The sequence below is a fragment of the Heptranchias perlo genome, chromosome 16, assembly GCF_035084215.1.
Source record: "Heptranchias perlo isolate sHepPer1 chromosome 16, sHepPer1.hap1, whole genome shotgun sequence".
Lineage (NCBI taxonomy): Eukaryota > Metazoa > Chordata > Chondrichthyes > Hexanchiformes > Hexanchidae > Heptranchias > Heptranchias perlo.
In genome coordinates, this window is record NC_090340.1 from 16,609,716 (window position 1) to 16,632,364 (window position 22,649).

The window sequence follows — 22,649 nt, forward strand, 5'->3', positions numbered from 1 at the left end:
ACAAGGGACAATACCTGGGGATCACTGTGTTACAGGGGACAGTACTTGGGTATCATTGTGTTGCAGGGGACAGTACCTGGGTATCAATGTGTAACAGGGGGCAGTACCTGCGTATTGCTGTGCTACAGGGGACTAACCCTTGATATCACTGTGTTACGAGAGACGGTACCTTGGTATCACTGTGTTACAGGGGACAGTGCCTGGGTATCCCTGAGCTACAGGGGACAGTACCTGTATATTGTACCTGTATATTCCTGTGTTACAGGGGACAGTATCTGCGTATTGTTGTTTTACAGGGGACAGTACCTGGGTATCATTGTGTTACAGGGCACAGTACCTGTATATCCCCGTGCTACAGGTGACAGTACCTGGGTTTCACTGTGTTACAGGGGACTGTATCTGGTATCTCTGTTCTATAGGGGACAGTGACTGGGTATCCTGGTGCTACAGGGTTTAGAACCTGGGTATCACTGTGTAACAAGAGAGTTCCTGGGTATCACTGTGTTACAGGGGACAGTGCCTGGGTATCACTGTGTTACAGGGACAGTGCCTCGGTATCAGTGTGTTACAGGGACAGTACCCTATGTTACACGGGCAGTACCTGTATATCCCTGTGTTACAGGGGACGTATCAGGGTATCACTGTGTTACAGGGGACAGTATCTGGATATCACTGTGTTAGAGGGGACAGTATCTGGGTGTCACTGTGTTAAAAGGGACAGTATCTAGGTATCCCTGAGCTCCAGGGTACAGTGCCTGTATATCCCTGTGCTACAGGTGGGAGTACCTGGGTATCATTGTGTTACAGTACAGTACCTGTGTATCACAATGTTACAGGAAACAATACCTGGGTTTCACTGTGTTACAGGGGACAGTAACTGGGTATCCCTGTTCTACAGGGGACAGTGACTGGGTATCCCTGTGTTACAGAGTTTAGAACCTGGGTATCACTGTGTTACAAGAGAGTTCCTGGGTATCACTGTGTTACAGGGGACAGTGCCTGGGTATCACTGTGTTACAAGAGAGTTCCTGGGTATCACTGTGTTACAGGGGACAGTGCCTGGATATCACTGTGCTACAGGGGACGGTACCTGTATATCCCTGTGTTATAGGGGACAGTACCTGGGTATAACTGTGTTACAGGGGACTGTATCTGGGTATCCCTGTTCTGCTGGGGACAGTGACTGGGTATCTTGGTGCTACAGGGTTTAGAACCTGGGTATCACTGTGTTACAAGAGAGTTTCTGGGTATCACTGTGTTAATGAGGATGTACCTGTGTATCCCTGTGCTACAGGGGACGGTTCCTAGGTATCACTGTGTTAATGGGGACAGTGTCTGAGTATCACTGTTACAGGGAACAGTACCTGGGTATCACTGTGTTGCAGGCAACATTACCAGGATATCTTCGTGTTACAGGGGACAGTACCAGGTTATCACTGTGTTAACGGGAACAGTACCTGGGTATCACTGTGTAACAGGGGACAGTGCCTGGGTATCACTGTGTTGCAGGCAACATTACAAGGATATGTCCATGTTATAGGGGACAGTACCTGGGTATCACTGTGTTACAGGGGACTGTATCTGCGTATCAATGTGTAACAGTGGACAGTACCTCGGTATCCCTGTGTTACAGCGGACAGTACCAGGTTATCAATGTGTTACCGGGAACAGTACCTGAGTATTCCTGAGCTACAGGGAACAGTACCTGGGTCTCAATGTGTTACAGGGGACAGTACATGGGTATCACTGAGTTATAGGGGACAGTACCCGGGTATTGCAATGCTACAGGGCAGGGACTCTTGGTATCACTGTGTTACGAAAGACAGTACCTGGGTATCACTGTGTTACAGGGGATGTACCTGGAGATCACTGTGTTACAGGGGACAGTATCTGGCTATCCCTGTTCTACAGGGGACAGTGACTGGGTATCCCTGTGTTACAGGGGACAGTATCTGGATATCCCTATTCTACAGGGGACAGTGACTGGGTATCCCTGTGTTACAGGGTTTAGAACCTGGGTATCACTTTGTTACAGGGGATGTACCTGGAGATCACTGTGTTACAGGGGATGTACCTGGGTATCACTGTGTTACAGGGGATGTACCTGGAGATCACTGTGTTACAGGGGACAGTATCTGGCTATCCCTGTTCTACAGGGGACAGTGACTGGGTATCCCTGTGTTACAGGGGACAGTATCTGGCTATCCCTGTTCTACAGGGGACAGTGACTGGGTATCCCTGTGTTACAGGGGACAGTATCTGGATATCCCTATTCTACAGGGGACAGTGACTGGGTATCTAGGTGCTACAGGGTTTAGAACCTGGGTATCACTTTGTTACAAGAGAGTTTCTGGGTATCACTGTGTTAATGAGGATGTACCTGGGTATCCCTGTGCTACAGGGGACGGTTCCTAGGTATCACTGTGTTACAGGGGACAGTGCCTGGGTATCACTGTGTTACAGGGGACAGTACCTGGTATCCCTGTTCTACAGTGGACAGTGACTCAGTATCCCGATGATACAGGATTTAGAACCTGGGTATCACTGTGTTACAAGGGAGTTTCTGGGTATCACTGTGTTCCAGGGGCCAGTGTCTGAGTATCCCTGTTACAGGGAACAGTACCTGGCTATCACTGTGTTGCAGGCAACATTACCAGGATATCTTTGTGTTACAGGGGACAGTACCTGAGTATTCCTGAGCTACAGGGAACAGTACCTGGGTCTCAATGTGTTACAGGGGACAGTACCTGGGTATCACTGTGTAACAGGGGACAGTACCTGGGTATTGCAATGCTACAGGGCAGGGACTCTTGGTATCACTGTGTTACGAGAGACAGTACCTGGGTATCACTGTGTTACAGGGGACAGTGACTGGGTATCCCTGTGTTAGAGGGGACAGTACCTGTATATCCCTGTGCTACAGGCGACAGTAACTGGGTATCCCTGTGTTGCAGTGGCCAGTACTTGGCTAACCCTGTGTTGCAGGGAACAGTACCTGGGTATCACTGTGTTGCAGGCAACATTACCAGGATATCACTGTGTTACAGGGGACCTTTCCCATATAACCCCGTGTTACAGAGGACAGTATCTGGGTATCACTGTGTTACAGTGGATAGTATCTAGGTATCACTGTGTTACAGTGGATAGTATCTAGGTATCACTGTGTTACAGGGAACAGTACCTGGGTATCCCTGCGTTAAAAGGGACCATTCCCGTATATCCCTGTGTTACAGAGGACAGTATCTGGATATCACTGTGTTACAGGGGACAGTATCTGGGTGTCATATTGTTACAGGGGACAGTACTTGGGTATCGCTGTGTTACAGGGGACAGTGTCTGGGTATCCCTGTGTTACAGGGCACAGTACCTGGTATCACTGTGTTACAGGGGACAGTGTCTGGGTATCATTGTGTTACAGGGGACAGTACCTGTATATCCCCGTGCTACAGGCGACAGTACCTGGGTATCACACTGTTAGAGGGAACAGTACCTGGGTTTCACTGTGTTACAGGGGACTGTATCTGGGTATCCCTGTGTTACAGGGGACAGTATCTGGGTGTCACTGTGTTATAGGGGTCAGTATCTGGGTGTCACTGTGTTACAGGGGTCAGTACCTGTGTATCAATGTGTTACAGGGGACAGTGACTGGGTATCACTGTGTTATAGGGGACAGTATCTGGGTGTCACTGTGTTACAGGGGTCAGTACCTGTGTATCAATGTGTTACAGGGGACAGTGACTGGGTATCACTGTGTTATAGGGGACAGTATCTGGGTGTCACTGTGTTACAGGGGTCAGTACCTGTGTATCAATGTGTTACAGGGGACGGTACCTAGGTATTACTGTGTTACAGGGGACAGTATCTGGGTGTCACTGTGTTACACGGGACAGTACCTGGGCACCACAGTGTTATGGGGGACAATACCTATATATCATTGTGTTACACGGGACAGTACCTGGGTATTGCTGTGCTACAGGGGACAGCACCTGAATATCCCTTTACTTTACGGCATAATACCAGAATATCACTATCATACAGCACAGGACCAGGGAATCCCTATGTTACACAGGACGGTACCTGGGTACCATTGTGTACAGGGGACTGTACCTGTATATCCCTGTGTTACACGGGACAGTACTTGGATACCATTGTGTTACCTGGTTATTCATGTGTTACAGGGGACAGTACCTGGGTATTCATGTGTTACAGGGGACAGTACCTGTACATCCCTGTGTTACAGACGACGTACCCGGGTATCATTGTTTTAAAGGAGACAGTACCTGGGTATCCCTTTGTTACACGGGACAGTACCTGGGTATTGCTGTGCTACAGGGGACAGCACCTGAGTATCCCTGAACTTTACGGCATTATACCAGAATATCACTATCATACAGCACAGGACCAGGGAATCCTTATGTTACAGGGGACAGTTCCTGTGTATCACTGTGTTACAGGGGACAGTACCTGGGTATCACTGTATTTCAGGCGACAGTACCTGTATATCCCTGTGTCACAGGGGACAGTACCTGGGTATCACTGTATTTCAGGCGACAGTACCTGTATATCCCTGTGTCACAGGGGACAGTACCTGGGTATCATTGTGTTACAGGGGACATTACCTGGGTGTGCATGTGCTAAAGGGGACGGTACCTACGTATCACTGTGTTACAGAGAACAGTACCTGTGTATCCCTTTGTTACATGGGACAGTACCTGGGTATTGCTGTGATACAGGGGACAGCACCTGAATATCCCTGTACTTTATGGCATAATACCAGCATATCACTATCATACAGCACAGGACCAGGGAATCCCTATGTTACAGGGGACAGTTCCTGGGTATCACTGTGTTACAGGGGACAGTACCTGGGTATCACTGTGTTACAGGGGATATACCTGGGTATCCCTGTGTTACAGGGGAGGGTACCTGGGTATCACTGTGTTACAGGGGACAGTTCCTGTATATCCCTGTGTTACAGAGGATAGTAACTTGTTATCACTGTGTTACAGGGAACAGTACCTGGGTATCACTGTGTTACAGGGGACAGTATCTGGATAACCCTGTGTTACAGGGGACGGTACCTGGGTGTCACTGTGTTATAGGGGACAGTACCTGGTTATCCCTGTGTTACAAAGGACAGTGTCCGTGTCGCTCTGTGTTATAGGGGTCAGTACTTGGGTACCCCTGTTTCACAGAAGCCATTATCACGTACCTCTGTGTCACATGAGGTGCAGTATTTTAGTATCATGTGTCATACAGGATACAATCCCAAGATATAATTATATTACAGAGACCTGGAACAAAACATCTGCCTGAACACTATAATCAGTGCTACGTACCTGTAGATATAGGCCCTGCTCATAATTGCTTCCAGTCTGTCGCTAAATTCAAGAAAGCTCCCGTACTGTTATAAAAGATTAATGAAACATTAATTCATGTAATATCATTGTGAACTCCATACTGTATCTAGTATGGTATTAACTCAAAAACAGTAACAAAGTGTAATTACAATACTAACTCAGTAACATTCCAGACCGTAACTACCATGATGATGTCTATTTAACGCATTCAAGAAAATACAATTCAGATTCTTGCAAAAACTGACACAAAGTCAGTGTGGCAGACTTCATAATCACCCAACTTAACCACCACTATTGTTGGCGAATCTTCCTGGGTCACCCGAATTGTTATCAAGTTGTTCTGACTTGGAATGTACTGCCTGAAAGGACGGTGGAAGCATATTCAATAGTAACTTTCAAAAGGGAATTGGATAAATAATTGAAGGGGGAAAATCGCAGAGCTATGGGTTTAGAGCAGGGGAGTGGGACTAATCGGATTACTCTTTCAAAGAGTAGGTCCAGGCACGATGGGCCGAATGACCTCCTTCTGTGCTGTAAGGTTCCATGGGAAGAAGTTGGTCTTGGGCACCTGCAGAAGTGGAACAGGTCCAGCTGTCTCCAGGGCAGTGGAAGAGGCGGGCCAGTTTTAAAAATGATGTTAAAATGTGCACGGGTTGGGTGTGTGATCGATCTTCCTGAGATTCATTGAAATCCTTCACAGGGCCTTTTAATTTTTAAATCCCCTGTAGCAAACGCTGGATGCTTGGTGGTCTTCCTTGCATCTGACTGAGGCGGCAATGACGGAAAATGCGACTTGTATCGTCACTCCATCAGTGTGAATATGCCCACCACATGTGGATTAAATTCATTCAATGTTTGTTGTCACTTCTGGAAAATCGTTTGGAGGCGCCGTCTTTCGGATGAGACGTTAAACCAAGGCCGCACCTGCCCACTAAGGGGGATGTAAAAGATCTCACGGCCACTATTTCGAAGAAGAGCATGGGACTTCTCCCCGGTGTCCTGGCCCAATATTTATCCCTCAACCAACATCACTAAAAATAGATGATCTGGTCATTATGATATTGCTGTTTGTGGGAGCTTGCTGTATGCAAACTGGCTACATTCCAAAAGTGACTACACGTCAAAAGTACTTCACTGGCTGTAAAGAACTTTGGGGCATCCTGAGGTCGTGAAAGGCGCTATATAAATGCAGGACTTTCTTTCTTTCTTTCTAATTATTTATTTTTGAATGACTCCTCCTTGTATTGAAGCACGGACGATACTCTTGATACCATCTCAAGGTCCGTATCATCTTCTATGAGTTATTGTCGTTTTAAACCTGTGCCTCTGGAGACATTGGAACTCGTGGTTATAAAATCTGAATAAACGTCTCCCTCTACTAAACTCCTATTAAATGCAATGCTGAAATTAGTGTAGTATTAATTCAGCAACAAGCCATTTGGTGCAGTTCAATAACTAGTAAAGGATAAGCTTCAATGAGGGGAGAAAACACCAAGCAAACTCACCTTCATGAGGCGTGGAAACCTCAATAGTGGATTGAAACCTAGTATAACGTACAAAACATCCAGGGGACAAAGAGACACTAAGTCCATCTAGAAACAGAATCAGAAAGCTTACATTTAGATTAATTTTTTCTCCTTTGTTTTCTCCTTCCTGATTTTGAAGATTTCACTTTCCCTCTCACACATCAAACTTATTCAGGGATGTGGCTTGTTCTGGATGTATAATTCAATGTGGTTTGCTCACCCAGCTAGTGACACATAAAGAGGGGGTAAGGTCATTCTCCACCCAACTATAAACCAGCTGAGGACTGATCCAACTCACTGAATGAATGGGAGCATGCTGTAGTGATGAACAACTCATACCTCTCTCATGATCAGGTGAGGAATGTCAGAAGAGGCAAAATCATTTAATTAGTAAGATTATTGGTGGGGGGGGGGGTTAACATGAGGGTGAAGAATACACTGAGGTACACAACCTTTCACATCTCTCACTAATCTTTTTTAAGAATTTTTGTATGAAGAACTGTTTCTAGAATGGATCGAAGGAACGACTGCCAGTGAGCTGGCTGTTCAGCTGGACACTGAATAGGAGATGGAGGTCCAGTTTGACACTGCTGAAGAGCCTGTGCTATTGATTCAGTCAACAGATACTGTATGATTCTGTTAGTTAACAGCAGTCATTTCCAAGGAGCGAGAGATTTTACCATCGCACACACAAAGAATAGTGAAGCAATAAACATAAGATTACACACTTCAGTTAGTATTTTCTCACCAGATATTTCAGTTCATCTTCTGAACTTTATTCCTCCTCATTGTGTTTGCACCAGCTGTCGACAGATGATAGCACAAGGCCACCAACTCATGCCGGAAGCACCGAAAGAACAAGGGACACAACCTTAAAATTAGAGCCAGGCCATTCAGGAGTGAAATCAGGAAGCACATTTCTGCACAATGGGTAGTGGAAATCTCTCTCTCCATAGAGGCTGTGGATGCTGGATCAACTGACATTTTCGGGACTGAGAACGATAGATTTTTTTTGATACGTAAAGGTATCAAGGCATATAGATCAATGGCGGGTAAATGGAGTTAGGATATGGATCAGCCATGATCTAATTGAATGGCAGTACAGGCTTGAGGGGTTGAATGGCCTACTCCTGTCCCTATGTTCCTAGAAGTGTGGCAGGGCAGGACTTACACCTGGCAATTGAGATGGCGCTGCCCCATGTGAATTTCCTGGGACCAACACATAAAAAGTGTTTTTGGCAGGCTCCTTCCAGTATTTCCACATCCCTCGGTGCTTGGCAGCTCACCACCCGTGGTGGGGAGGGTGGAAACGGGGTGGGAATTAGCTGCTGCTGCAGGAATTAGATGCCTGCAGCAGTTTAAAGGGCCAGATGGCTAAGCTAATGTTACTGGCTCCTCCGCTGCTGCCAAATTCCAACAATAAGTGCTTCATTCAGTTATCATGTCTGCATTGAGATTTAAAGCTTTATCTTCATTTCCCATTGTCCAGTAACAGTGGACACTCATTGAATGTTGATGTGACTAGAATCCACATTACTGAGATGACAACAACAGAAAGCGTCACTCTGTCATTATTGCTTTATTTAAATGTCCCTGCCTGTATTTGGTCGGGGGAGGGACTCCTGGCACCCAGCAGAAGTGACACTGGAAGATACGTTGAGTGCAGAAACGGGCAGGGAGTCAGGCCTGACGGGCCCCAGACGCATTTCCCACATCTGCCCGCACCAATACGGCCAAGAAACTGGCGGGGAGGCGGTGGGAAATTCTCCACGTGATCACAGCGAGCTTGTCAGCAGCTCTAATCTCTGACGGGATTAGCTGCAGTATCCGTGGCGACTGATTCAAAGACTGCACGGTGAAGCCCATTCAGCCTCACGAGTGGAACGACTCACCTTGAATTTCGGAGTAGTCATGTAGTTTTCTCTCATAAGCTTCTTAACTGTCTGGAATACAGAAGCGCACAATTACACCAGCAACCATCAGTGTACCAAAAAATTGGACTTCCCTTCAGTTGCATGGAGTCTAGTGGAGCCCAGGCACTGAAGGAGTGGTCCAAATAAAAGATGTTAAGTTTAGAGGCAGGTTCTCCATCCCCCCTGCAGCAATCCCACCCCCGCCGTCCCCCGTCGCACTCTCAGTTTTCTTGGCTGTCAGTGGTTTCTAAAATGGATTTAAGTCTCTGTTACATTAACAAAACGGTGGCAACGTTTGGGCAGGCACAAGCCCTTCATATCTGCTGGTGCCTGACATTGTTGCCCTGCCTCTCCCCAGCATGCCATGCACAATGCTGTGTGAGGGCAGCTCAATGTTGCCTGGTGCCTAGGTCCCACTCAATGTCATATCTCGAACAACTCACCATGAACTTCTGGGTTGTTATATGGTTTTTACCCATAAGTTTCTTGAAATGCCTCCTCACAGGCCCCATTGACCCTCCGAAGTGGGTGCTGCCCAAGTTGGAGATATCTGCCTCATGACCTTATCAACTGAAGGGCAATTGTGCAGTTACAGTTACTCATTTCCTCATGCTGCCAATTTATTAAGGGACAGGCATGTGTGAAGTACATTCAAATCTATCTGGGTCAGAAGGTGGAATTCCATGGAGCAGCTGAGGTGTGGCTCTCAGTTCTACGTTTAGGGCTGGTTAGGTTGAATTTTAATTCATAATTCCCTGATTCGGGAGCTCTATGACTCCACCAGAAGAACAGAGCCAGATTTGGGCAACCGCAAAACTCACATCTGAAATGCAGAGGGGCCTCGACCTTAAAAGAATTAATTGTTTCCAAAGCACAATATGATTAAAAACATGAACATTTCCTGAAAGTGGCCAGATACAGTACTTAATAAAGGACAACTTACACTATGCATTAACACTGACTTTGCATCTGATTATTGTATTTCAAAGGAGTTTTAATATATGTGTGGATAATATTCACCTTTGAAACACATCAGGGTGAATTTTCACTTTAATGCTAGGCAGAAAATGGGCTGTAGCGGTTCAATCCCCTGTTTTACACCTCGCCCAACTGAACTCAATGGGAATGAATATCAGGAGGGGTGGACGATCTGCTACCGCCAGTTGTCCGTCCAGCGTTAAAGTGAATATTCACCCGTGGTCTGGAATGAATGAATTGATCATGCAATTGGAATCTATGTTAAGGAGTTGCTTCTGGTCCTCGCTACCTGAAAGGAAGAAAAATTGCTTTTTGCTAAAGTGTCGGATACGACGAAGGATGATATGGAACTGATGGCCAGCCTTGGTATAGATTGGGCCGATGCCATTGATGGGAGAAGCTAAGAGCTGTAAACGGGTGACACATGGCAGAGAAGAAATTGAAATGATTACTCACTATAATGTCTCCTCCTTCTACGAACTCGAGACGGGACTGGAAAACAGCCATGTCCAATAGGTAAATCAGATCACATAAATAATCCATCAACAGCCATAGGTGGACATTATCAGGTGTTTGATAGGGAAAGGTACAACGCACAGGGATTAGCCAAAGGTTCCAATTCCAGGCTGACACCACGATGAATAACCACAGCACATACGATGGATCTATTATAGGAGACAACAATAACTGCGTTACATGCAGACTCAATATTGTAGAATACAGTATAACTAGCAGTGAAACCCAATCATAACCTATTACTTGATAATACAATGTAACAGAGTAATCTCAGTCACCCTGCTCAGTTAGCACTGAACCAACAAAGATTGGCATTTTCTGACAAGGTGCATTTTAATTTACCAGCAGCAGTAATATAATGCATTCGACAGCACCTCCCAAACCCGCGACCTCTACCACCTAGAAGGACAAGGGCAGCAGGCACATGGGAACAACACCACCTGCACATTTCCCTCCAAGTCACACACAATCCTAACTTGGAAATATATCGCCGTTCCTTCATCGTTCCTGGGTCAAAATCCTGGAACTCCCTACCTAACAGCATTGTGGGGGAACCTTCACCACGCAGACTGCAGCGGTTCAAGAAGGCGGCTCACCACCACCTTCTTAAGGGCAATTAGGGGTGGGCAATTAATGCTGGCCTCGCCAGCGACACCCACATCCCATGAATTAATTTTTTTTAAATCACAGCACACAGCACATTAGCAGTATGCAGTGTTATGCAGTAACCACCACAGTGAGGAGGACTCTACTACAATTAGCATGTGTGTGTGGTACAGGGGCAGAGATGGGTGATATTACAGAAGTGGAAGTAGGCTGCCTTTAGCACATGTCAAACTGATTCTGCTGAGTGCTTTGGAAATAAAGTTAATACAGTACAGAATGTACATGCCATTCATTATTTGATACAGCAACATGTCAATAAACATCTCTGGCTGTGATATTTAATGGTTATGAAGACGTGATAATATCTTCCTTCTCTTTGCAGATGAACCTGGATTAATTGGTCTACAAAACAGTACCTGCAAGCACCAACACCATCACCACCATAGCATCAAACATCAGCAACACTAGTGTGAGCACCACCACCATTAACACTAAAGCAAGCACCACTACAACCATCAACACAGGAGATGTGACATTTACATAAACACAACCTAACACATCACCAGCAGATGAGCATCACCTGGCAGGCAGGAGCCAACAGTGCCAATGGAGGAATGCCCGTTCGCCGGACAGATTTCAGGTCACAGGCCTCAGCCTCAAGAAGACGAGGGGGTAACCAGAACTTCAAGGCAACGACGCTGGTGCAATAGCAGGCCGTGCAAGTTTTAACTGAAAGTTTACAGTATTCAGTAGACAGACTGCAGAATCCTCAAGAGTGGAAATTTGATTTTACAGTTTATCGAATAATGTTGCTGGAATAGAATGAGCTGTCGCGACTTGTTTAGCTATCAAAATAGAGGCAAGATTGGAATCTGAATGAAACATAAGGTCAACTCTCCAAGCAGCTGTGCAGGGTGTATGGGACAGGGGAAGGGGGCAGAATTTAGGGATGGCATTCAGACTTGTTTTGGTTAAGTAGTTGCCTTCAGTTAACTATATTGTTGCTCTCCCGGTGGCTCAATTGGTAAATGTACCGCCCTGGGTGGAACATAGCCATATAGGCAAGGAAAGTCCCAGGTCAGGTTCCCAGTCTGTGCTGAGTTAGGCAGGTCAACAGTTGGGTTTGCTACAACTGGCCCCAGTGTCCATAGGCTAGGAAGTATAATAAAAATTAGCTGATGTTCTCATTGCTGGTAATTAACAAAATAATGGAAAATGTGCTAGAAATCAGATTGTATGTAATAAAGGGTGAAATCTGAGGTCCACTATGCAATGAATCTTGGGCAATACATGTGCTCAGAATTATACATGTACAATCAGCACCTTAAGGGCAGGCTACATACCAGCACTGTCTCGGACTCATGCCAGCACGACCTGTCAGTGGATATCGCCTGTTGAATCTGCAGACAGCAGATGATCTGTGTACCGAGTATGTTTACACAGGCACTAAAATTTCAATATCAATACTGGGGCCAAAACACTGTAACAATTACTTGCATTTATATAGCGCCTTTAACATAGTAAAACATCCCAAGGCGCTTCACAGGAGCGTTATCAAACAAAATTTGACACCGAGCCACGAAAGAAGATATTAGGACAGGTGACCAAAACCTTGGTCAAAGAAGTAGGTTTTAAGGAGTGTCTTAAAGGAGAAGAGAGAGGTAGAGAGGCGGAGAGGTTTAGGGAGGGAATGCTGCCAATGGTGGAGCGAAGAAAATCGAGGATACGCAGGAGATTGTACTGCAGCACTGGAGAGACCCAGCACTGTAAAATGGTTCAGCTCCACTAACTCCCTGCCCCCAGAGTAGGTCTCTTTTTCCAAATGCTGTGTAGAAGACATAATTTAATACATAACATCATCTAACCTGGTTTGGACTGGGAAAGAATATCTTCTTTCTTTGGTAAAGCTTATCAGTGAGTACCCTAGCCACCATGGTTTCCCCATACAGGCATTCCCTGATCTCAGCCAAGCAGTCAGAGGGAAGGGCAGTTAGTTCCCCACAGGAGGGAGATGGAGAGTACATCACAGGTGAGCCAGTGTGTTCAACTCCATGGAGCTGGTTACAGAGTAACATTGCTAGAGACCTAGGGTCAGACCTCTTCTCACATGATGCATGAATGTTACGTAGGTCACACTAGCATTGTGGCTTTGCAAGTGGCCAATAGATGTAAACCAAAGATTCTGCACCTGCATTAAACCATAACTGTAAATGAAAGGTTTGTTCCTGGAAATAAACTACCGATTGAAACACAATCTCAGCATAAAAAAGTAGGAAGAAAACTGAGTGTGAGCAGTTCAGATGTGTGCAGTGGATGTATCCACATAACTACAGGCCAGATATATATATCCTGACAGTGAGAGCCCAGGAAATGGTATAATGATGTTTTTTTATGGTAAATGACTGCGGCAAGGGTGAAGTGACAATGCAGAGTTGTAAAATGTAAAATGGCAGATTGATGCACTAAGGTTTGCCCAGGTTGTCTAGACATACTCTCCATTCTAATGTTCAGTCTTCATTAAAATTCCTCCACTCCTCAGATGGAGTTTGTTCATCGCGTGCTACTTTTAAAAAAAAAATTCTACTTATTATGGGGGGGGCGGGGAACTGGGATTTTTTTGTGCAACAAGGTGTGAGATAGCAGTGATTGGAATTAAGCATTTTTCCACTTTTTGCATCTAGTGTCTACACCAAGCACTCTCAGATTAGCAATAACATAAGCTAGATGCAGATTAATGCTCTCTACAACCTGCCCTGTCAAGCATTCCCATGTAAGTATAATATGAGTTACATGCAGTGTAAAGTTCCTTCTCCACTGCCATGACAAACATTCCCAATTTGGTACAGCACAGGTTAGGTACAGAGTAAAGCTCCCTCTACACTTCCATATGGGTGGAGCAAAGGTTAGAGGAGGAGTAAAGCTTTTTCTGAACTGCCTCAATAATAAGTCTTAATCCTAATCTTAGAAGGGCATCTTCTATTGCACCAATGTGCTATTTGTATCTCTACACCGGCCATCCTTGTTGCTTTCTGGTTTAGTGCCAATTGTGGGGAGTTCTGTGTCATGGACTTATGTTCACTCACAACTGGGTTGGACTTTGTTTCACTTATGGCCCATATAGCCTGCAGAGAAAGGAGATTTTCCTCCTATTAGTCTGAGCTGGTTTCAAATGCAAGTCACAGAAACAAAGTACAGTGTACCCATCCACTGCACCACACAGTCACCAATTCAAAATCTTCTTGATACTTGGTAGTGATATTGGAATCTGCTGAAACTACCGCAAAGACAAGAAGATGCGTTTATTTGAACCAAGTCGCAAGAGAATGTCACTTTTTTTGCCTCATCGCATCACAGAATCACACTTAATACAATTATATAAATGGCAATATGGTCAAAACTGAAACTGTATATGAATGGAAGTCACACCTAACATCTCGCAGACTGGTTGTTCTAGTAAACATTGTTCTTTTACTGTCTGTTACACTGATGTGATAAGATCCAGTCAATTAGTTATTGCTCAGATTAGTTGTTGCCTAGACTAGTTATTGTTGACTATTTCCTACTTTGAGTGATACTATGAATTAGTTACTACTAGCACTACTTGGACCATATCTTGTTGACTAGTTACTGCTCAGATGAAATCCTGTGGACTAGCTCCTGCTCAGATTAGCTCCTGTTCACTAGCTATCACTGAGACTATAAACTTTTGACTAGTTACTGCTCAGGCTAGTTCCTGTTCATCTAGTTGTTGCTTTGATTAGATTTGGCTCAGGCCAGTTACTGCTCAGATTGTTTCCTGTCGACAAGTTAGCTTTCAGACTAGATTGGTTGGTGCTCAGGCTAGTTACTGCTCAGACGACCACAGTTTCAAAGATCACTTTCAAAGACAATTAAACCTACTGCTGAAGGGATCAACGCTGGATGGAAACCCCACTGCTTTAATCCGTTTGAGCCAAGGTGTAGTTTTAAACCGGCAGCACAGCATTTCACAGTAGTGCTCCTCCTTTTCCTCCTCTTCTTCCTTTTTCTCCAATGGGGGTGGGGGAGGGGCTTCCGGGGCCTTCTTCGTTGGTGCTGTAGTATAAAGTAAACAAAGTCAGATTTATTTGTGAGTATGTGAGAAACATTTGAGCTCCCCAATGGAGCAAATTAATAAAAAGAAAGACTTTCATTTAAACAGCACCTTTCACCACTTCAGGACGGCCCAAAGCACTTTACAGCCAATGAATTACTTTTGAAGTGTAGTCACTGTTGTAATGCAGGAAACACGACAGCAAGGCGCCGCTGTTGTGGGTAGTGTCCCTGACCACAAGATTTGGGACAGATCCAAGGGCACATTCATGGGGCAGACAAAAATTCCTAGCAGGATAATTCAGGAATTTCTAGGCCAATAGCAGGCCTCAGATAGGAGACTTTCATCCCACCAGTCTGGCCAGGTTTGGAACCCAAGGAACAGAAATGAGAGGAGAGTACATTAACCCATTGAGCCATCCAATCCCTACTGTTCTGTCTGCATTTTCCTGTGTTCCTCCACACTCATTGTAACCTAGTCCCATGGTATTACGTTCTGTGAAATCTTTAATGAGGCAAATTCATAGGAACATAGGAACAGGAGTAGGCCATTCAGCCCCTCGTTCCTGCTCTGCCATTTGATAAGATCAGTAGTTCAGACAAACTGTCTTGTTATGCCAGTCTATGATCTCACATCATCATTCACTGCATACTGTTTACCAACCCCATACCAATCCCAATCGCCATGTCCTGACCCCAATTCTCCAATCCCTTTACTTACATGCAGATGGACTTTCTTCATCTTCAGATGCGTCAGGGTCAACAAGTTTATCCTTGACCCGTTCTGTTCGTTCCTTAAAGAGTTTCACCAGCTCCTGGAGACGCTCATTAATAATAACACTGGTAATACTTGATGTCGAGCCCTGTTGATCACGGCAACTGAACAGAATAGCTGAATTTAGGCACTTAGGATTTCAATACAAGATGTGACTGGTGCCAGTGTTAAAAATGTAGCCTGAGGGCACTAGTGCCGTAAGCATCTATATTAACATTTAGCCCAAGGGCAATGCTGCTCTGCACGACAGTACTAAATACAACCTATTGTAGAATAGTATCATTGCAATTCTAGTAACCTCGTCCATTCACAAATATATATATATATATATATATATCTCTTGTGTAGGGCATGCACTCCATTAAAACCTTCTTTGTAAATATTGGCACACTTTGCTCACCACTCGGCCCTGCCGGCACACTTTGCTCACGACTCAGCCCTGCTGACACGCCCTGCTCACCAACCGCCCCTGCTGGCACACTTTGCTCACTACCTGGCCCTGCTGACATGCCCTGCTCACCACCCGGCCCTGCTGGCACACTTTGCTCACCACTCGGCCCTGCTGACACGCCCTGCTCACCACCCGCCCCTGCCGGCACACTTTGCTCACCACCTGGCCCTGCCGACATGCCCTGCTCACCACCCGCCCCACCCGGCACACTTTGCTCACCACCCGGCCCTGCTGACATGCCCTGCTCACCACCCGTCCCTGCTGCTTTACTTCTGAGCTCTGATCTGGGGAATGCCCATAGCTGCCTGACCCTGTTGCTGCTCCCTACTTGCCATCCCAGCCCCACTCAGCCCTGATGACAACATGTATCTACTGCCGCTTCTGGTCCAGAGTCTGTCTCTGCTCCTGTATGGCCTCTATTCATGGAATTGAGCAGCAGGGCAGCTGGGAATTAATGAAATAAATAAATATATGCAGCCTGGTGTTCAGCTTCTGGGGTAGGGGGAAAGATGGAAATTAATTTAATAAACAGGGAGTCCAGATTCTAAAATTGATTAAATAAATACTGTATATGTGCCCTGAATAAACACAATAGGTCTTCAGGCAAAATGTGGGGTAAATGGGCCATAAGTGAAACAAAGCCCAACCCAGTTGTCCGGTTGCACCCCACTCTCTCTCCGCTCCTGTGGCTCCCAGGTTCCCCTTACTGCCTGCTCTCTCTCTCCACTTCTCCGTCTCCATTCCTCCCTTCAAGTCTACTTCTCCCAATTTATACTTATTCTAAACTACAACCCTTACATAAGGGGCCAAACCCAGGTGTTCAGGTGGGACCAGCCACTCAGATGCAGTTGATTGCATGTCTTCCTGCACACTGTCCCCACCCTGGGGCAGCTGTAATAGAAAACCTGACCTTTTGATGTCATTTGCAGCCAGCACCATTTGACATCTTCCTTGAACAATGGGGGGAAGGGGCTGCATCAGAAATAATGGCATCTGTAGCTGTAGGGAGGACTTAGTAAAAAATCAACCATTAAAACTACTATAAACACCTGTTAGTCAAGAAACAATGTAAATCTAGTCTTACTGACCTATCATCAGCCTCGAGGTTGGTTTGGCTGTGCCAAGCTTGCACAGGTAACTCCTGGGATGGTTCATCCACACTGTCTTCACAGGAGATGGGCTTATTTCTATTCAATAAAGAAAATGAATCGGCAGGTCATTGTTCAAAGCCAATCAACAGCCATCACAGAGGGACTCCCAGCTCTGCCATGAGCCAGCAAGATTAGTCGTGGCAAGGACCAAAGGTGACATCCTTATCATCAACATGGTATCTACTTGAACTACAGCATCTTCACACCAGAGGTGGGAAAGAGATTGACAATCAGTGAGAGTTTCTATCCTTCTCAAAAAGGAACTGAAAACCAGGTTGGACCAAGTTTAATGGTTTGCCCTCAGCAGCTGGTCACTCGGCCCAAATATCTTCAGCTGGTAATTATATTCATATTGCCAGTATCGAGATATATTCAAATAAAAGGAACAAACACTTCGAAGTGCTGAAAATACACAGCACCTATATATACCAAAGGGTCTTAGAGCTGAAATTTTAGCCTGTCTTTTTAAGATGACGATTGACCTGCTGTGTATTTCCAGCATGTTCTGTCCAATTTGTGACCTAAGGGTTAGAGATATAGTGAGACCCATGCCATGCAATAACATTTTCACTCCATGTCTTCTTACTTTTGCATTGGTGAATTGGGTTCCTCTCAAAGGACAAAATAGGGTAGATTTTCACCTCAGGTGTGCCATTCCTGAAAGGCAGGAAAACTGAGCACAGCTGAAGGCCTCTCAAAGCATCTGAATTCAAGGCATCTTGGCTCTTTATGCCATTTATCATGGGTTTCTAGCGGTACACCACCAAAATTATGGCTGGAGAACTGTGGAAGATTTGTGAAATTTCAGGGCTTGTGTGTTTTACCACTTTTTAAAGTGCATGTTGTGCTCTTCTAAATGGCTCCCCAATGGGAGGAGAAAGTGAGATGGATAGCTGCTGGATGTCAATGTCTACCTCTAGGTATTCCACTCCTAGTGTGAAGTCAGCTATGTGAGGTACAGGCACACACAGCACCTGAGCAGTCCCAGCTGCGCTGTGTTGGCACTGCAAGATCAGACCCATTATATATTTATATAATTGTAAACAATTTTACAACACCAAGTTATAGTCCAGCAATTTTATTTTAAATTCACAAGCTTTCGGAGGCTTCCTCCTTCCTCAGGTGAACGTTGTTGGAAATGAAATCCTCGAAATGAAATCGCATTTATAAATCACAGGACAATGCTTGGTGATTACAGACAGTTTTTTCAACTGCCCGTTGCTGTTTCTGTTGAGACATGGAGACACCAACTCCACATCATATTTATATAAAGCACATGAAGGGCACATGAAGCATCTGCGTATACAAATCTTGTAGCGGGGTGTAACCTGTGTATTTACATGAAGCACATGGGGGCAATCCTTTGGGGTATTTCTTTATGATCACAAATCCTAATTCCACACATGTTGATATTTCGAGTGGTCAGTCAGTAGATTCTCTGTGATCTGAAATGTTGACACAACCCATCATGTGGCTGGCACACATTTCAGTAGCATTAATGTAATGTGACAATAACACAGTAAAAGGATTAGATACCTCCATATAATCGCAATGGGACTTGTTGATATGAGAGGGCAAAGATCGATAAAAGAGTTACTGTAGAGCTTCCATTTTCATTTCTTTTTAAGTTCAGCCTCATTTGAGCAATAAAAGGAAACAAACACTATTTCATTGCTACACGGTGTGTGCTGTTGTGTGTCTAATGCTAGCTTGGCACTACTGCATTGCATGTGGTTCCAACAATAACAATACTGCTTAGCATTGGTTTGTAACACTACCATGGCATTTCTGCACAATACTGGTCTGTAATACTAGTATGCACTACTGTACAGCACTGATCTGTAACACTAGTGTGGCACTAACAGTTGGTTACTTACTCTAGATCTTTAGCAGAACTGAATGCATAACAAAGAACAAAGGAAAAGATAAAACACTGAGTAATACAAACTGAGTTAGTCGGAAATACAAACGGCCACAAAAGTATTGCCGGTGTGAAGTTAAGCAATAACTGGATGGGTGGCTATGAATAGTGGCATGAGGAAGTGGCATGTAGGGGGTGGGTAGGTTACCATGATATTAACAATGCCAATCAGTAGTGGCATGAAGAGGTGGCATTACCACTGGGGTACATAACTCAATGAAGAAGAACACCAGCACACACCAAAACTTAATAAAAATGGAACGGTTTCAGATTTCTAATAACACAGGGAACTAAGAAGTGCCCCAGTGGGTAAAGTGGTGCTGGCAGGACAAGCAGTGGGAAGCCTATCTGTGGTCTATGTTGGCAAGCTGTGCAGTTTTAACCAGTTAAGCTTCAGCACTATCACTGTGTACTCCTGGGGTCCCTAAGCTGTAGTTCTGCCAACTTGTGCCAAACCTCTCTGGACTTAGGTAAGTGGAGTGTGTACCTACAGGGACAATCAGAAATTCTGCATGTGTATATGTCTCAATAGTTTTTTTTGGAGACTTAAGCACGATGGTTTTCCATACGTCAGTCAATCAACTAACCAAAAAAAAAATAAAGACGTGGACAACCCTTCTCTGAGTTGCTTTTGATTTTATTTTTGGGACCATTTGCTAAAGAAATTGACCAGGGTGGGTTAAAATAATATTATGCGAAGATCCCCAGACATCCATTCCTCAGTGTGTTTCCTTCAAACTCCCTCCCTGGGAACTAGTTCCAGCTGTTGATCAGCCTCAGTGTAAAGAAGTACTTTCTGATGTCTGTCCTGTAGTTACACTTCCCAGCCCTGAATCCGTACCCACTCGTCCAGGTGTATCTACAATATCTGGGGTTACATTCTTTAAGTATCTTATATATAAGGATGCCTCTGAGACATCTCTCTGAGGCTGGAGAGCCCTAACCTATCATTCCTTGTAGCTCTTTAAAACCAGGGATCAACCTTGTTGCTCTCTTCTGCGCCATCTCTAAGGCTTCTATACATAGAAATTGGGAATTCGATGCAGAATCGGCAGTGTCAAGTTAGAAAATCACCCCCTTACCTCAACATTGAAAGTGATGAGTCCACTGTAACTCCCAGGTTCTTTTCAAAATCTCTTTCTTCTATTTCCTTCATTGTAAACCTATATTGCTCAATCATTCTCCCAATGTGCAATACTTTGTATTCCTTGATATTAATATTTTATTTCATTTGTCTGCTTAATTGCATAACAGATCTAAATCCTTTTGCAAAAACCTAGCTCTTTCCTCCATACTGACTGATCTCCCTATTTTACAGCTTTAGCACGACTCTGGCGAATTGAATTCAACTGATTTAGCAATATAACCCAGCATACTGTTTGTTTTATGTATGGCTGCTTCTGTTTGTACATGATGAACAAATTAACACCCCTGAGTCTCTTTCCCTTCGCAAGTTCTAGCTCGCCTATGGAGCACACGTGCCTCCCATTTTTATTTCCAATATGCAGCATTGGCCCTTATTGAATTTTATTTGTCACTTCTCAGCTCATCTGCAAACCCTGTCAAGCTCTATTTGTAAAATCTTGGCTGCATAATCTGGCCCCCTAGCTTGGTGTCATCTGCATTGAGACTGTAAATCCAGATCCTGGAGGAACAGGAGTTCCTGCACAGACCTCTCCAGCACTCAACTCAATGCTCCCAGCTAACTTTACAACTGCTGCATCCATTTCCTAAAACTCACTGACCTTAGTTTGTGATCATACCTTCGTGTTGACTTGGAGACATTGGGTACAGTAAGTGTCCGGCTCTTGTATGGTGAAAAGGCTGACTGAATTGGTGGCAACCTGCTATGCCCGGATATTAAAGAATCCCCTTCAGAATCCACATCTTCGATGTTGACTGAGGGCCATGAGGTGGTATGAGGATCTAACAAAGTAGAGAGGTGGATAAAACGGAGGTGAAAGCATTGAACAGAGCCCTCGCCCAAAATACCAGTCAGATTCTCACTCCACTCCACTTATGAATATTCACTCCCCTCCCAGAGCTCTAAATGTTTATTAAATGTCACCATATACAAAACATTGCTTCAGATGGTTATACAAAGCAAATACGCCAGCAAGGATAATTTATCCTGGGAGCATGACATTGGAGAACTGAATGAACCGTATTATAATCAACATATCCCCATTACAATACAAACCTCTGGTGGTTTTCTAAACCAGTATTTACTCATGGACAGACCTCTCCACTTCAGAAGACATCTGGGATGTTCCTGTGATATTCTCTCTTTGACTACTATTTACTTTAAGAACTCCACAAAAACACACCTTACACTTTTTGTAGTTTTACATGATAGCTCATTATTTTAATTTTAATATCCAAGTTTGCTTCTCATTTATTACTGTGCTTATATTTGTGATGTCATAAAATCATAGTAAACCCATGGTGTATAGGCAGTTATCTAAATGGGTTCAGCAATTTTTTTGAGATTTAAATCTGCTTATATGAATCTTGTGCTGGGAAATCTAAGGAGGTCAGTAAGGGGTCACTGGCTGGATCCAGAAAGTCCAAAGATTGTTTTGTGAATGCATCTAAGACATTGACCATAGCTGCGTAACACAAGATTGAAGTTATACACACATAGGACTCAAAATAGACGGTCACAGACTACACAAGCAACAAGTTGACATGCAAAATACAGAACATAAAGCAATCACCAAACACAGTGTTCACCTATATGACGTAATGGAGACCATTCCTCGGTCAAGAAGTTGGGATTTATGACCCCTGATGTTTGCTTCTTAGGGCTAAGTGGAGGCAGCCGAGAGCTGGCAGGGCGGTAGCTGGGCACATTGGGTAAATCTAAAGCATACTGGGAAGTAGGGGTAGGGCTTCTGGGAGTTAGTGGCACATCACGGACGAGATGGACTAACTCTACGTCTTTACTTCGTTTAGGCATGATTGAAGTTACTAGGCACTTCTAGGTATGTGGCTCGAGAAGTAAGCAGACTGGCTCAGCACTGAGCATCTGTAACTAAAAAGCAAAAGCAGGTTTAAGTATTGCGTTCAAGGAGACTTTATAGTGCATCCTAGACTGTACAAAACAGCATACAGTTTAGTACAAACTGTACTACAATATATAATTCTTACAGACTGTCACACAAGCTATGAAACTCATCTCAGGCTGTACCACACACCTCATCTCGGAATGTACCACACACCTCAACTCAGACTGTACCACACACCTCAACTCAGACTGTACCACACACCTCAACTCAGACTGTACCACACACCTCGTCTCAGATTATACCACACACCTCATCTCAGACTGTACCGCACACCTCATCTCGGAATGTACCACACACCTCATCTCAGACTGTA

The 22,649-nt window shown here is 44.7% G+C and overlaps 1 protein-coding gene across 1 annotated transcript in view; it reads right to left on the reverse strand.

Moving 5' to 3' along the window:
• LOC137333406 (cyclic nucleotide-gated channel beta-1-like) overlaps positions 1-22,649 on the reverse strand; it is a 128,502-nt gene that overhangs the window by 34,411 nt on the left and 71,442 nt on the right. Inside the window, exons 23-30 of the mRNA XM_067997557.1 lie at positions 21,032-21,194; positions 17,285-17,383; positions 15,692-15,849; positions 14,800-14,973; positions 10,234-10,442; positions 8,779-8,829; positions 6,866-6,952; positions 5,340-5,404 (exon numbers count right to left, since the gene is read on the reverse strand). Of these exons, the coding sequence (XP_067853658.1) occupies positions 5,340-5,404; positions 6,866-6,952; positions 8,779-8,829; positions 10,234-10,442; positions 14,800-14,973; positions 15,692-15,849; positions 17,285-17,383; positions 21,032-21,194 (1,006 nt within the window). The remainder of the gene's footprint in view (positions 1-5,339; positions 5,405-6,865; positions 6,953-8,778; positions 8,830-10,233; positions 10,443-14,799; positions 14,974-15,691; positions 15,850-17,284; positions 17,384-21,031; positions 21,195-22,649) is intronic.